The sequence below is a fragment of the Hemibagrus wyckioides genome, linkage group LG18, assembly GCF_019097595.1.
Source record: "Hemibagrus wyckioides isolate EC202008001 linkage group LG18, SWU_Hwy_1.0, whole genome shotgun sequence".
Taxonomy (NCBI): Eukaryota; Metazoa; Chordata; class Actinopteri; order Siluriformes; family Bagridae; genus Hemibagrus; species Hemibagrus wyckioides.
In genome coordinates, this window is record NC_080727.1 from 3,711,087 (window position 1) to 3,727,500 (window position 16,414).

The window sequence follows — 16,414 nt, forward strand, 5'->3', positions numbered from 1 at the left end:
TGTCCCTTTCCCAGATTTACCACTGAGACTCCTTCTAAAAAGGTTTATTAAAAATCTCACCATATCAACAACTGCACATCTTTGAACCCGGGTTATGTCATAAAACAACGAGAGCATTGATATGAAGCTGTGAAAATAAATGACCATCTTCTGACCAAACAAATTTGTGAAATCAAAGATGGCTGGGAACCTCATATAACATAATCTAGGATGTGTGTAATGGACACATTCTTTAGAAGAGATGATACTTGACAAGTATTAAAAAAGGAAGAGTCAGCATATTAGTAATAGTTTATTTTATTTAAAAAAAAAAAAAAAAAAAGAAAAAGAAAAGAAGCAAGTCAAATACACAGTACACCATAGCACAAAGTGAGAAATGTCCCAGTGATGAGAGGCAGATCCATCGGCTCTGATGCCCAAGCTTATCGAGTGGTGGATCGTAACCTTCCCTCTCTCTACCAGGCTGGGGCCGTGTTGGCGAGTCGCCGCATGCGCCTGGGAACACAATAAAAGCTGTTTAGTGACCAGCAGCTATTAAAAAGAATATCAGTACTCTATATACACCGACCAGGCATAACATTATGACCACCTGCCTAATATTCTGTTGGTCCCCCTTTTGCTGCTAAAACAGCCCTGACCCGTCCTGCACTGTGTATTCTGACCCCTTTCTATCAGAACCAGCATTAACTTCTTCAGCAATTAGAGCAACAGTAGCTCGTCTAATGGACCAGATCATACACGTGCATCAATGAGCCTTGGCCGTCCATGACCCTGTCTCCGGTTCACCACTGTTCCTTCCTTGGACCACTTTTGATAGATACTGACCACTGCAGACCGGGAACACCACACAAGAGCTGCAGTTTTGGAGATGTTCTGATCCAGTGGTCTAGCCATCACAATTTGGCCCTTCATCAAACTCGCTCAAATCCTTACGCTTGTCCATTTTTCCTGCTTCTAACACATCAACTTTGAGGACTTGTTGCCTAATATATACCACCCACTAACAGGTGCCATGATGATAATCAATCTTATTCACGGCACCTGTCAGTGGTCATAATGTTATGGCTGATCAGTGTGTAAATAGCATAACATTTTTATTGAATAATCAGCGCAGTGCAATCTCTGTATCTCACCTTGTGTTTCTGTCCTGATCTCTGATCTTCTTTTCCATCTCTGCGTCCGTCAGCGTTTCCAGCAGGGGGCACCACTGATCGGCATCGCCTGTGTTCCGAATGGCGATCTCTACCGTCGGCAATGGGTTCTCACTACGGAAAAAAACCACAAAGCGGTCACGGCAAGTCGCTACAGACGTATTAGTTCATGAGTGCATGTTGGAGGAAATGATATTTCCACTGGTCACCCTTAAGGCATAGTGGTGATGGATATCTGCAGAGATGCCTTTAAATTATTATCATTAATAATTATTATTACTTATTCAATCTCTACTTGCTATGTACATCATCATAATTTCACGGGTCATGCAGAAAATAGCAATAAACTAAAATATTTCATTAACTTTAGCACATGCAGTGGAGATATGACTTGCTCAACCAAACCTCTGTGTGTTAGTCTATTTCAAATAAATTAACTATATATATATATATATATATCTTATCATTAGCTATAAAAAAAAAGATCCACCATTTTGCACTGGTGTCCTGCTAAAAAGCAATTTACTGTACGCTCGTTGCATAGAAAAACCTTTAGGAACGAGCCCTGTAAAAGTTCAAAGTCAAAAAAAGAAGAGATGAGGGTACTCAGCTTCCCAGGGCATGAAGGTGGAAGTGGGGGTAAACGTGGGGGTAAGGAGGGAGAGAAGTTCAAGAAATTTTGAAGTATATTGACCTGAAATCAGACCTATTGGAACAGACAGTGGGAGAAGCAAACAATTAGAAGATTATAGCAAAGCAAAAAGCAATGATGATGTTAAAATAGATGTTAAGACGCATCCACTTGAGAACCTTTTCGTCACAAAATTTTCCCCCTTAATGAAAACGGCGTGCGCCGATAACGCGTCGGCTCTCAAATGGATACGTCCCACGCATTGTTTTACATGAAGTTAATATTAATGAAAATAAGCCAAAGCCAATATACTAAATCATTACATCACATGTTTTTTCTTCTGGTGTTTTATCTCTACTGAGCAACAGAAACTAAACATACAGCATACAAATAAATAAAACAGAACAAAACAAATCTCTCCAAGGCACTTGGTGTGAACGGCCCAAAAAAAGAAAGCAAAAGCAATGTGATGGTGCATGCAGAATGTTATCGTACTGATAACACGCTATTAAAATAATCAGCTGTGAAGGGAAAGGAAACAAATTATATATATATAAATATAAATTTGATAAGAGTTAGTGAACTAGCTGTAGCGTTCACACTGGAATGGAAAACGTATAGAATGAGCCTGCTTTGTGTGCTATGGCTGCAACGATTAGCTATAATTATCGAGTGGAGACAATACACCGATCAGGCATAACATTATGACCACTTGCCTAATATTGTGTCGGTCCCCCTTTTGCTGCCAAAACAGCCCTGACCTGTCGAGGCATGGACTCCACTAGATCTCTGAAGGTGTGCTGTGGTATCTGGCACCAAGATGTTAGCAGCCGATCCTTTACGTCCAGTAACTTAAAGGACACTTGATAGATACTGACCACTGCAGACCGGGAACACCCCACAAGAGCTGCAGTTTTCCAGTGGTCTAGCCATCACAATTTGGCCCTTTGTCAAACTCTGTAAGATCCTTAAGCTTGTCCACTTTTCCTGCTTCTAACACATCAACTTTGAGGATAAAAATGTTCGCTTGCTGCCTAATATATCCCACCCACTAACAGGTGCCATGATGAGATGATCATCAGTCTTATTCACGGCACCTCTCAGTGGTCATAATGTTATGCCTGATCGGTGTTAAGATTAACTTTAAGATCCCTGCTCACAAGTCAGATGCTGATTTAGTACAACTGAATTTATTTTTGGTCATTATTTAAATCTTGTCCAATTCTTTATATGATTCAGAATAGCGTGCTCTGGTACCACCATGAGAAACAAGGTGACACTGTGTAACGTAAGCATAATGTACGATGCTGCGTTAAATAACAGACGACAGTGATGTAGACGTCTTTCTCGACTAACGATTGAAAAAATTAAAGCAAACTGCTCGGTGAAAATACCAAACTACGGCATAAAACTAATTGTTTTGTTGCAGCCATAACGTGTAATAACAAAGAAAACTGTCCTGTTTACGATGCACTGTAAACAGGACACGTGTGTGTGTGTGCAGTCTGTAGGGTTAATAAACAATTCTGGACACTAACAAACAGAGGCACAACAAAATAATCAGTTCTGAGTCCGTGTTGATGCGAAGATGTCTGCTGTATTAAACCTAGTTGTTTTTGCATCACGGCTAAAAATATCGAGTAGCAGCACAGGCATGTCGAATAAAACCAGATGTGCGTTAAGGAAGGATTTTTGTCATCTTGTTAACGTAGAGTCCTTGTTTTATAATCACTTCCTAGCAGTGCATCACGTCATGACAAAATGACATGAAATAGGAAAGAACAAAACCCCAAAATGCTTTTATTTTAAACCTCACGCAACCATTATGTCACGTTCGATTATTTCCCTATAAAAGTTTCAAATGGAATCAATTATGTCGTGCTGCCTTGGCGAGTCTTATAATCTCTATTAAATCATAATGCAGCATATTAAAAACAACAATTTCTGCTCACAATGAGGTTTTGTCTATAGGCTGGGAGTTAAATGAACCATTCCCACAGAACTGGAAGAGAGAAAAACCACAGACATGAAAGATCTTCCTTTCCATTCTACATCTGTGTATTCCAGGCTTAAAGAGGGCATCGGTATAGTTTACATGGAAATAAATACACATTTAATTTGCCTTCTAAAATTTCTGCGAGAAGGAGAGGCCGTTCTGGTGAGGTCTGGGCATCGTTAGCAGCTCAGCTATTATCTGAGCCATTAAAAAAAAGAAGAAGAAGAAGCATTAGTGCTTAACTGGTGACTGAAAGAATGATGAGTGGAAGCAGCTACACTCGAAACCCTTCCTTCTCTAATCAGTGAATGTTTTTTGACTCCAAATAAGCGTCTAAACATCTCGATCATTACAGCTGCTTCCTCTGCACAGCTAAGAGGTTTTATGTGGTTTAATTCACAGACCTGCTGACCTAGAGGAGGAAAATGTGTGGTCCAGCTGTACGGTTTCACTACAGTACATATAGAACTCAAAACATTCTGTATTTACACTCTATTGCCAAAAGTTTTGGGACACCCTTCCCGAATCACTGAATTCAGGTGTTGTTTTTCAGGGGTTGGTCTCGGCCCTTTAGTTCCAGTGAAAGGAACTCTTAATGCTTCAGCTTCATACCAAGACATTTTGGACAATTTCATGCCCCCAACTTTGTGGGAACAGTTTGGGGATGATCCCTTCCTGTTCCAACATGACTGCACACCAGTGCACAAAGCAAGGTCCATAAAGACATGGATGAGTGAGTTTGCTGTGGAGGAACTTGACCGACCTGACCTCAGCCCAAAAGAATAACTTTGGGGTGAATTAGCCACGTTGGAACAGGAAGGGGTCATCCCCAAACTGTTTCCACAAAGTTGGGAGCATGAAATTGTCCAAAATGTCTTGGTATGAAGCTGAAGCATTAAGAGTTCCTTTCACTGGAACTAAGGAGCCGAGCCCAAACCCTGAATTCAATTATTTGGACGGGTGTCGCAAAACTTTTGGCAATATAGTGTATCTTAACAAAAAGTGAGGGCAAGTCAGCACATCTTTCAAAAATAATAATAATAATAATAATAATAGTAATAATAATAAGACAACAGCACAAAAAAAAAAAGACATATGAGATGGGGATGTGGGCGGAGCTTCTAGAGCTGAGAATTATTATCGAAAATCATTCCAGATTCATATATCGATCGATTTGTCTGCTGTTTTTATTTGTTTCTCGACAGATTTTTTGCGTGATAGCTGTGTGCTCCAAACGTTAAAACGTCATGCTCCTACACTGTCAAGGTTGGCAAGTCCGAATTAAATAGCCAATGACTGAAGAGTCAAACCTGAGTGTCTGTATGAAATAAAGCTTCAGGTACACAGCATGTTTTATTCACCCTGTGTAATGTAATTTTGTGAGCTTGCTACACGGTATCACCCTCAGTGAGATGCTCTATTACGTCTATATTTCTAGAACTAGGTATTGTATACGTGAGTGACTGTGTGTCTCACCTGAAGGCGTACGTCCTCTGATGCCAGCTGAGCTGGCCGCGGATGCTGTAGGCGATGGTGGTGACGAACTCTCCTCCGAGGCCGAGCTCAGAGCACAGCTTCAGCGCAAACGTTTCTGGAGAGTTCTCCTTCTCGGACATGTCCCACTCAAACTGGTCCACCAAGGAAATGTTTCCCACGTGGATGTTCAGCTAGCAATGCAAACATGTGCAGTATGTGACTGTGTATATTTAAATAAGTTCTCCACAGCCAGGTATAGGTGTACACGTATCTATATATCTAAACATCTGTGTTATGTGTATGCCTGTAAAAGTTAATCATGTTTGATTTGCTCCCCGTTTTTAGTGTGTGTTGTACTGATGACCTACCTTGATGATGACTCTCTGATCGGTCTGTTCGTCCAGGATGCTGTCGGTAGGGTAGGACTCTATCTGCTGCCGGATGGCGGAGGCGATGGCTGGGACGAAGGTCAGGGGGTTCAGGTCCAAATCGTCACACAGTATCTCTGCAAACATCTCTGGTGTCATCAGCTTCTCTGGAATGAAGAAGATTGAGAGGACTCAATATAATGCGCATTATGAGTACAAAGACTCAGCCATTTGCTAACCCTCTAACTGAATATTTCCACTTAACAGCGGGTGCTGGAATGTTCTGCAGAACTACCGTTCATATTCCAGGTGAAGGCGTCTCTGAGCTTCTGGCCGTCGATCTCCATATCCAATCGGATTGGAACCAGAACCTCTGCCTGTGAGGCATTTTCATGGATCACTGCTGGGTCGTGGTCATCAAAGCTGCAAAAAGAGAGAGGAGAGAAGCCGTTCAAAACACACACACACACACACACCCCAATTGTGCATTACATCATTCACATTCAAAAGCTTTAATCAGACATGGAGGTTTGGATCTCAGCAGGTAGATGTAAGATCTTTTGCCCTGTCATTACATGGCCATGCAGTCTCTGTATGAATAAAACAGAGGAGAAGAGGAGAAGATGCACACCTGACAGAATAGTCTTTAAAGTACATGGAGGAACAGGGAGCCTTCGGGTCAATGACAGTATGGATAAAAATAGACAAGCATTTGTTTTCAGACGATGTGAGGCTCAAAGCCAAAGCTAAGTCTGAGAGAGATCAATTACAATATTTATGGAGGAGAAAAAGTCAAAACTGAGTAAGCTCAAGTGCAATGTTAAGATCTTAGAAATATACTTATTGTTAAAAACACATCAGGATAAAAATAGCCATCTGGCCGAGTAAAGAACAGTTGTATTTTTTCAGATGTGCACTGAAATCATCACCATGTGGGGGTAGAAGAGAAAGCTGAGTCATCCTTTAGAAAGAGTTGCATCTAGAAAAGAGCACTAATATTTTTAAAGCATCAGCAGAAACTGATAAACAACATGCCCTTTGTGACAAGATCCTGGAGCGAGCACAACCAAGACAAGCTGCTGATCGTGTCTGGACTGTCAGCCTAACATAATTCACTAAGGGTGGACTCTGCGACACGGTCAGAAACTCGGATCCAGCCCTACTGATATCACCACTACAGTCTCCTAAGACCATGGTTGATATTGAGTCCTTGCTGAAAAATGACTTATTACTGTTTAATACAAACATTTACATTTCTGGCATTTGGCAGATGCTCTTATCCAGAGCGACTTACAGTTACAGGGTTAAGGGCCTTGCTCAGGGGCCCAGCAGCAAGGGATTTAAACTGACGACCTTCCAATGAGTAGTATAACACCCTAACCACTAAGCTACCACATCCCCAAACATAACATAAGAACACAGGACCCATAATACAGAACTAAGCCCAAATAATTCAATAGAGCTTTTGTAATGTTCTCCACCACCACCACTAGGAAAGTCTTCAGTATGAAGCTTTTTGTAGTCGTAACAGGAACATGTCTCACCACAGAGGGAAGGTCCTTTTCTTGTCACGTCCCATACGGTTTCGGTTGATCGTGGTGGAGCAAGGCACAGCGTCCAGGTGGTGGGAACTGTTGGGGAGTGTGGGGACCCACTGACTGTTTCTCTTGGCCTTCTGCTCCCTGATAATGGCAGAGAAAATGACAAAGAACGTGTTTATTTTTCAATAGCAATGTTGAGATAAAACACGTATGTTATGCTTAATATTTCCTGCTTCTTTTACCTGAGGTAGGCTGGAGGTTCTGTGCTGATGGACACTGCCTTGTACTTCTCATCGTTGCCCTCGAAGATCTCTTCACACTCAGACGCCTTCAGCAGAGTCACACTGGTGGCTAAAGTTGTGTAACCATGATCTAACACAAAATAAAACACTGCACAAACTGCTGTCCAGAAGCAGGACTAAAAGCGCTTACTGGATAATGAGCATGCACTAGTGAGACTCGTAGGTCCATCTATCTTCTGTTGAACGGATATCAGATTTAAAACCAAAATTTCTTTTTTTCCCCATATTAATTCATTAGAATCTAGTGGATTGAAGCTGCATGTTTTGCAAAACTCAATCTTTCACTTTGTTGATGTGTGAAAGCTATGTCTTTTGAACAGAAGATAGATTGTTTACAACTGCTTTCTGGACTCTAAGTTATAAGTATATGTTTAAATTGTGCAAGATGCCATGATAAAGGGTAGCGAATCACTTACCGTGTGACGATGCTGCAATCTTTTTCCTCTCCTCTACTGAAGCGAGTCGGCGCCACAATGACGGGTATCTTTTGTACAGCGATCCTCTGAACATACGCAGATAATTTCCAACCTAGAGAAAGCAGGACATGTGACATGAAATGGTTAAGTCCTTTTATTGTCATGTACAGTCATATTACACCAGATACTTACACCAGGTTAAACAAGCTAAGGACTGTTGAACAGGCACCAATGAGGACAAGCCAATTGGAAACAATCTGAACAAGGAAACGATGCAGCGGCGCTTTAATCCTTTAGTCTGTTTAGTGCTTGCACCTCCGTGTTGGTGCACTCTGCTCAAACAGATCAGCTTCCAAAGCTCATCCTCATCATATCATAGATACATTACCAAAAGTTTTGGGACACTCTCCAAATCATGGAATTCATCCCAAAGGTGTTCTATCGGGTTGAGGTCAGGCCAGTCAAGATCCTCCACACCCGACTCCCTCATCTTTATGGACCTTGCTTTGTGCACTGATGCGCAGTCATGTTGGAACAGGAAGCGGTCATCCCCAAACTGTTCCCACAAAGTTGGGAGCATGAAATTGTCCAAAATGTCTTGGTATGAAGCTGAAGCATTAAGAGTTCCTTTCACTGGAACTAAGAGGCCGAGCCCAACCCCTGAGTTCAATGATTTGGAGGGGTGTCCCAAAACTTTTGCCAATATAGCTAATATCTGCAATAACTGCATTGCATTCTGGGACACAGAGTCCAACATATACACCAGCGTCTCCATGATTTCTTTATCAGGTTTCTCTTAAATATGTTTTGTGAACATTACTGGACAGTAATGTGTGATAAACCCCAGTCAGTTTTACAGAGCTAACAACAAAACCCGCTACATTCCCCTGAACTGTCCCCCGTGTGACGTCACCGTGGGACACAACCGGCATCTTCTTTACAGGAATAACAATTACTGCACCAATCAATGGATTATCACCAAAAACGCTTGACACATCAGAATTATTTCAATATAAACATATTTAATGTGTCTCAGAATAGGACTTTTCTTTAAATAATAAGGGCCTTGGAACAGAATAGCAGCAGACTACATACGAGGATTTTTGTCTTTGGAGCCATTTCGCATTAAATAGCACACAGATCAATTAGTACACATCATATAACAACACGATTTGGTCATGTGTATGAAAATAAACCCCAAAACAATACCATCTAACTGTATAATTCTTTAAATAAATCCCCTGTTTCTCATATCCATTCATTGTGGAGGCTACATCCTAACTAGCATGCTAGCTAGCTAAGCATCAACACACTCACAATAACGAGACGTTCTCCGTCTAAACCGGTCACTACAACGATTATTCATTCAAACACGTGCATTCGGGAGTTTAGTTCACAAACGAAACGCGTACCTCTGAACCTATCATGTAAAAATCGCCATCTTCTTCGAGTTGAAATTTTATCGGCTTTTGGCCGAATGTTTTACTCAACGCCATCTTTAGCGGACACAATACAGTACACTGCGCATGCGCCGTACGAAGGAACGGAAACGCTAGGAGCACTGCTATCGAGCACGGGCACTATCGACAATATCGATTTATTATTTTTTAACGAATTACGGTTAACGATAACGATATAAATAAACGGATCGTGACAAAAACATATAAATGTTATTTATCTTTTAAAACGTCTTCCACTACAATGCGCGTGCTTCTTATAGATAAATAATTAAAAACATTAACGAAACCTAATACATTATATAGCACTATAACTACACCATAACTACACAAAATATAGTGCAATCATGAAAATATATCAAAAAATGTGTTATTTTTGCGTTAATTTTCTGAATCCATTTTACATTTCATGCCTTAAACATACAGTACATCGCCAAAAGTATTGGATCATTGAATATAGGTGTTGTTTTTCAGGGGTTGGTCTCGGCCCCTTAGTTCCAGTAAAAGGAACTGTTAATGCTTCAGCTTCATACCAAGACATTTTGGACAATTTCATGCTTTGTGGGAACAGTTTGGGGATGACCCCTTCCTGGTCTAACATGACTGCACACCAGTGCACAAAGAAAGGTCCATAAAGACATGGATGAGTGAGTTTGGTATGGAGGAACTTGACTGGCCTGCACAGAGTCCTGACCTCAACCCCACAGAACACCTCTGGGATGAATTAGAGTGGAGACTGTGATCTAGACCTTCTCGTCTCCCAACATCAGTGCCTGACCTCACAAATGCGCTTCTAGAGGAACGGTCAGAAATTCCCATAAACACACTCCTAAACCTTGTGGAAAGCCTTCCCAGAAGAGTTGAAGCTGTTACAGCTGCAAAGGGTGGGACAACTCCATATTACATTCATGTGCGTGTAAAGGCAGACGTCCCAAAACTTTTGTCAAAACAGTGTACTTTTCTACATTATGTAGATTATGAAAAATGATCAAAACCACCCTTAGATTTATACAAACTAGTCTGAACTAAGGTTTAATCAACAGACCCTGAACTTATGGATCTATATATATCTATCTATATATATATATATATATATATATATATATATATATATATATATATATATACATACACTATATTGCCAAAAGTATTCGCTCACCCATCCAAATAATCAGAATCAGGTGTTCCAATCACTTCCATGGCCACAGGTGTATAAAATCAAGCACCTAGGCATGCAGACTGTTTTTACAAACATTTGTGAAAGAATGGGTCGCTCTCAGGAGCTCAGTGAATTCCAGCGTGGAACTGTCATAGGATGCCACCTGTGCAACAAATCCAGTCATGAAATTTCCTCGCTCCTAAATATTCCACAGTCAACTGTCAGCTGTATTATAAGAACGTGGAAGTGTTTGGGAACGACAGCAACTCAGCCACGAAGTGGTAGGCCACGTAAACTGACGGAGCGGGGTCAGCGGATGCTGAGGCGCATAGTGCGAAGAGGTCGCCAACTTTCTGCAGAGTCAATCGCTACAGACCTCCAAACTTCATGTGGCCTTCAGATTAGCTCAAGAACAGCGCGCAGAGAGCTTCATGGAATGGGTTTCCATGGCCGAGCAGCTGCATCCAAGCCATACATCACCAAGTGCAATGCAAAGCGTCGGATGCAGTGGTGTAAAGCACGCCGCCACTGGACTCTAGAGCAGTGGAGACGCGTTCTCTGGAGTGACGAATCGCGCTTCTCCATCTGGCAATCTGATGGACGAGTCTGGGTTTGGCGGTTGCCAGGAGAACGGTACTTGTCTGACTGCATTGTGCCAAGTGTAAAGTTTGGTGGAGGGGGGATTATGGTGTGGGGTTGTTTTTCAGGAGCTGGGCTTGGCCCCTTAGTTCCAGTGAAAGGAACTCTGAATGCTTCAGCATACCAAGACATTTTGGACAATTCCATGCTCTGTTCCAACTTTGTGGGAACAGTTTGGAGCTGGCCCCTTCCTCTTCCAACATGACTGTGCACCAGTGACCAAAGCAAGGTCCATAAAGACATGGATGACAGAGTCTGGTGTGGATGAACTTGACTGGCCTGCACAGAGTCCTGACCTCAACCCGATAGAACACCTTTGGGATGAATTAGAGCGGAGACTGAGAACCAGGCCTTCTCGTCCAACATCAGTGTGTGACCTCACAAATGCGCTTCTGGAAGAATGGTCAAAAATTCCCATAAACACACTCCTAAACCTTGTGGACAGCCTTCCCAGAAGAGTTGAAGCTGTTATAGCTGCAAAGGGTGGACCGATGTCATATTGAACCCTATGGATTAGGAATGGGATGTCACTTAAGTTCATAAGCGAGTCAAGGCAGGCGAATACTTTTGGCAATATAGTGTATATATATACCCAGATATTCATATCAGATTCTATTAAAATAGCACAGCTGAGTTCATGTAAATGGTGCAGATTTTATTTTTGCCCTTATAAATGTGATGAAGGAAGTCTTATGTCTTGGATTTCACTTCATCCCAGCTGCAGACAAAAAGGTCTTGAGAGGTTAACGCTCGTCTAAAATTACACAACAGATCAGTAAGATAAAGGAAAAGGAATGTGGATCACACAGGAGACTTTGATTTAACATGTACTGTATTCTACATGCATCATTCCATAGGAATTAATAAAAAAATTCTGTATTACTGACCAGATATGAGAATATTATTTTATTATTTATGATATTTTTGTAAAAGAGGTGAGATCTTCTGTGGGATCGAAACACAGCCTAGTCTTCACTCCCCTTGTCCATCACTGAGCCTCAGGGGTCCATGTTCCTGGCCCTGGATCACCGGTTGTTCTTCTTTTCATAGATATTAACCACTGCATATTGGGGCCGCCCAACAAGACCTGCTGCTTGGGAGATGCTCTGACCCAGTCATCTAGAAATCACAGGTCAAAGTGGCTCAGGTCCTTACGCTTGCCAATTTTTCCTGCTTGCAACACATCAGCTTTTAGAACTGACTGTTCACTTTCTGCCAAATATACACATTACATATGGAATTTTTTATTTTTTAGTGTTTGTTATTTAACTTTACAGTCATGAATTCTGTCACACCAATCCAAAAGACCAAACAAACACTGGTTAATGTTATTAAAATTATTCTTCAACTAACAAAATGTGTCTTGCTATGACTATGGGATTAGAAATCCTTTAATTAGTTCATAATGTCCAGTTATTTCCAAGTAGGAGCAGTCTCAATCCTTATACGCCTCCTAGTGGTGACGATCAGACATTACTCCTCTTCTTTCGAGAGACTTGGAAAATGATGATGAGGAGCATGGTGCTGATGAGGATTGCTAGGAGAAACATGAGGGAGATCCAGGCTCCAGGATTCAGGGCTCGTCTCACATTCACAGTCTCCTCGGGTATCAAACTGCTAATGCTTAGCATATAACCCAACGACCAGCCTAGAGCGGTGTCCCCGTCCCCAGCCTTACACACACACACACACACACACTCACAGGTTATTATTTAAACACTTATCATGAACACATTATTCAATAAAGATGTCAGAAATTGTGGAAGGAGTGAGAAATATAAATGAAGGTCCTGGGAAATTAAATTAAGGTTAAACTTGATTTAGGATGATTTTCGAAGCTGATGCTCACCAATTTCTGAAAGTAAACTCCAGGGAGGGAGTGATCGTCAAATCCGTAGCCCCTTAGCATAAGAACCTGGATGTACACAGAAACTGCGCAGTAATCCCTCAGGTACGACTTCTGTTCTGGAAAATCCTTAGACATCTAAAATAAAGAAAACATTTATTAATAGAAAAAAAATTATTTAAAAAAAATCTTTTTATCCAGCTTAGCTCTGAAAAACTAAGAACTAATTTTAAAAAATATATATATAAAAAATAAATCACTACAAAGGTGTTATATGTTATACCCTAAGTAGTGACCATTCACAGTGAATAATAAAAGTCTAATTTCACAGGGATCACAGATAAAATCGAGCTAAATATCAGAAGAGCTCTTGTGCTCCTGAACGCTCGATTCTGATTGGTCCGTTGAATTTTGTATACTTTGCATCAACATTCAAAAATTTATCGTTTTTATTCTACCGACTCATTCACAGAGGCTCGTGTGATGTCCGATCTACGTAAAGAGATCTAAAACATGTCTAATCACGGATACTGTGTTTTCTGACTCCTCCACTGTCAGAGCTAAGGAGGAAATGTTTCAGCTTTTTAGGAATGTTTAGAAAGAGTCTTCAAGATGAAGGACAAGATGGCGTGTTATGCTCAGTAGAGACAAATAACAGACTGTTATAATGTAAGAGATTACAAGAAGTTATGTGTTTCAAGGGAAAAAAGATTACGACGTATTTTAATACATTTTTAAAAAAAAATGGTATCTGATTAGAAATTGTTGTGATATAATAGAAATAAAGCACCAAGATGTGCTGCTAAAGGAAAATAATTAATGTTTTTGTGGTCTGTGATTGCCATTTACACCAATCAGGCATAACATTATGACCACCGACAGGTGAAGTGAATAAGACTGATGATCTCCTCATCATGGCACCTGTTAGTGGGTGGGATATATTAGGCAGCAAGTCAACATTTTGTCCTCAAAGTTGATGTGTTAGAAGCAGGAAAAATGGACAAGCGTAAGGATTTGAGCGAGTTTGACGAAGGGACGAATTGTGATGGCTAGACCACTGGATCAGAGCATCTCCAAAACTGCAGCTCTTGTGGGGTGTTCCCGGTCTGCAGTGGTCAGTATCTATCAAAAGTGGTCCAAGGAAGGAACAGTGTTGAACCGGAGACAGGGTCATGGACATGGGGAACAAAGGCTGACCCGTGTGATCCGATCCAACAGACGAGCTACTGTTGCTCAAATTGCTGAAGAAGTTAATGCTGGTTCTGATAGAAAGGTGTCAGAATACACAGTGCAGGACGGGTCAGGGCTGTTTTGGCAGCAAAAGGGGGACCAACAGAATATTAGGCAGGTGGTCATAATGTTACGCCTGGTTGGTGTATATACTCTGATGCACTCTGGTACCTTCACAAGGGTCAAGTTACACACAGCCTGAGCGGCCTGCCGGAGGTGACCCGGGGTTCTGATGGCAATGCCTGTGCTACCCTTCAGAAAGCTGCGTGTGTAGAAGAAAGCTGAAAACGCCTAAAAGGGAAAAGCAGAACATATCATACCTAAAAAAAATCACTGCTTACAAATACTCTAATACTGAATGTTTAACAAATTTTTAAATCACATACTGTACCATGAACCTGCCACTGATGTTGGGTTGGAAGACTCCGTCGAAGGAGCACTGCGAGAACGGACAGTTCTGGAAGGAGAAGATCTCGGTGATGTTCCCCAGACAGTGCTGGTAGTTGCCCGTGCCTTGTATGATCACGGAAGCCTGGGTGTTATATAAAGCAGGACGCTGTGATGTAACGCAAGGCGACTCAAACACTTGCTGCATGTTCAGGGTCTCACTGTGGTCTGAGGGGTAGCACGGATGGTGCACGATGCCTGTGATGTCCTGGGTCTAGAAAAAAAACAAAACAAAACAGATAAAATGACTGGAGCATCCTGGACTCTTGAAGCTGCAGTGTGTAAAGATCTTATACACTCCTGTGAGGGACAGGCCCTATAGGGCAGATGGGTATACCTGGGATTCAAACTCACAACCTTCTGACCAGTAGTCCACCAGCTTGACCACTAAACTACCACATCCCTCATCCCAATGAGATCTGTAATTACATTTTGTAATCGGTCGTTTTCTGAGTGAGACTGGAGAGTGGGATTATTATTAACATTATCAATCATTACAGTAGTTTGCAATGTCCGGCATTTGGGGTTTTACAAACTTTAGTATATAATAAAAGAGACTTTAGGTCAGGGGTGTCCAATCTTATCCGCAAAGGGCCGGTGTGGGTGCAGGTTTTCATTCCAACTGAGCAGAAGCCACGCCTGAGTCCACTGAAAGCCAAGATCTACTGATTAGCCAATTGGAATCAGGTGTAGCTTCTGCTTGGTTGGAATGGAAGCCTGCACCCACACTGGCCCTTTCTGGATAAGATTGGACACCCCTGCTTTAGGTGGTCTTCAAGATAGTATGTACCGTAAGCAGGTGGGCCAGGAGCCGGCGCAGAACCTCATTTTGTCCGTAACACAGGTAGCTGTGTGTGTACAGATAATAGTTCTGGCCGTAGAGGCGCAAAGTCATGCTGTTCTCCGAATCCTCAATTTCATCATTGCTGACAAATGTAATCTGAGTGGATGCTCCTCCTAAATCCAGTGCTCCAAAAGTGTCCCTGTCTGCATTACGCCACCGGCCTGCAAAGCCATACTGGAGGAGAAACAATATGAAAAAACCTGTTGTGACCACAAGATGGCAGTGTTTGCACACAATTGTCAGAGCAATTTCACCGATCAGGCATAACATTATGACCACCTGTCTAATATGGTGTTGGTCACCTTTTGCTGCCAAAACAGCCCTGACCCCTTGAAGCAGGGACTCCACTAGATCCCTGAAGGAGTGCTGTGATATCTGGCACCACGATGTTAGCAGCAGGTCCTTTAGGTTCTGTAAGCCTCCATGGGTCCCATCTTGCAATTTACAGGACTTAAAGAATAGGATACTTTTGATAGATACTGACCACTGCAGAGCGGGAACACCCCACAAGAGCTGCAGATTTGGAGATGCTCTGATCCAGTGGTCTAGCCATCACAATTTGGCCCTTCCTCAAACTCGCTCAAATCCTTACGCTTGTCCATTTTTCCTGCTTCTAACATCAACTTTGAGGACAAAATGTTGACTTGCTCCCTAATATATCCCACCCACTAACAGGTGCCATGATGAGGAGATCATCAGTCTTATTCACTTCACCTCTCACTGCTCATAATGTTATGCCTGATCGGTGTAGAAACAAAACAATAATACACAGGATCCACGGGAGGAATTTCTAACAATTCTAACAATTTCAGACCTTGATGAAGTTTTCTTGCAGGTAGTTGACAGTGACCCATCCGTATGCTCCCTCCTCCTTCCCACTCAAGATTCTCGCACCTTGATATTTGAAAGGA

At 41.8% G+C, this 16,414-nt stretch overlaps 2 protein-coding genes across 4 annotated transcripts in view; both read right to left on the reverse strand.

Moving 5' to 3' along the window:
* Positions 1-281: 281 nt before the first annotated feature.
* On the reverse strand, positions 282-9,420 carry LOC131369409 (SWI/SNF-related matrix-associated actin-dependent regulator of chromatin subfamily B member 1-A). Of its 3 annotated transcripts, none has more exons than XM_058416042.1 (9): positions 9,294-9,420; positions 7,882-7,993; positions 7,406-7,514; positions 7,167-7,304; positions 5,918-6,045; positions 5,623-5,789; positions 5,255-5,445; positions 1,134-1,265; positions 282-495 (listed from the first exon to the last, which is right to left on the reverse strand). In XM_058416042.1, exons 1-9 carry the CDS (start codon positions 9,375-9,377, stop codon positions 456-458), a joined length of 1,101 nt encoding a protein of 366 aa, XP_058272025.1. In that variant the 5' UTR covers positions 9,378-9,420; the 3' UTR covers positions 282-455. The 3 variants fall into 3 exon arrangements, with proteins under 3 accessions (XP_058272025.1, XP_058272023.1, XP_058272024.1); XM_058416040.1 differs by having other exon boundaries at positions 7,406-7,535; XM_058416041.1 differs by lacking the exons at positions 282-495; positions 1,134-1,265 and adding an exon at positions 1,278-1,857 and having other exon boundaries at positions 7,406-7,535; positions 9,294-9,401.
* Positions 9,421-12,024: 2,604 nt separating this feature from the next.
* entpd2b (ectonucleoside triphosphate diphosphohydrolase 2b) overlaps positions 12,025-16,414 on the reverse strand; it is a 6,907-nt gene continuing 2,517 nt past the window's right edge. Inside the window, exons 4-9 of the mRNA XM_058414994.1 lie at positions 16,318-16,414; positions 15,450-15,677; positions 14,604-14,873; positions 14,384-14,503; positions 12,986-13,120; positions 12,025-12,809 (exon numbers count right to left, since the gene is read on the reverse strand). The exon at positions 16,318-16,414 is cut by the window's right edge and continues 63 nt beyond it. Coding sequence (XP_058270977.1) covers positions 12,603-12,809; positions 12,986-13,120; positions 14,384-14,503; positions 14,604-14,873; positions 15,450-15,677; positions 16,318-16,414 — 1,057 coding nt within the window. The 3' untranslated portion in view covers positions 12,025-12,602. The remainder of the gene's footprint in view (positions 12,810-12,985; positions 13,121-14,383; positions 14,504-14,603; positions 14,874-15,449; positions 15,678-16,317) is intronic.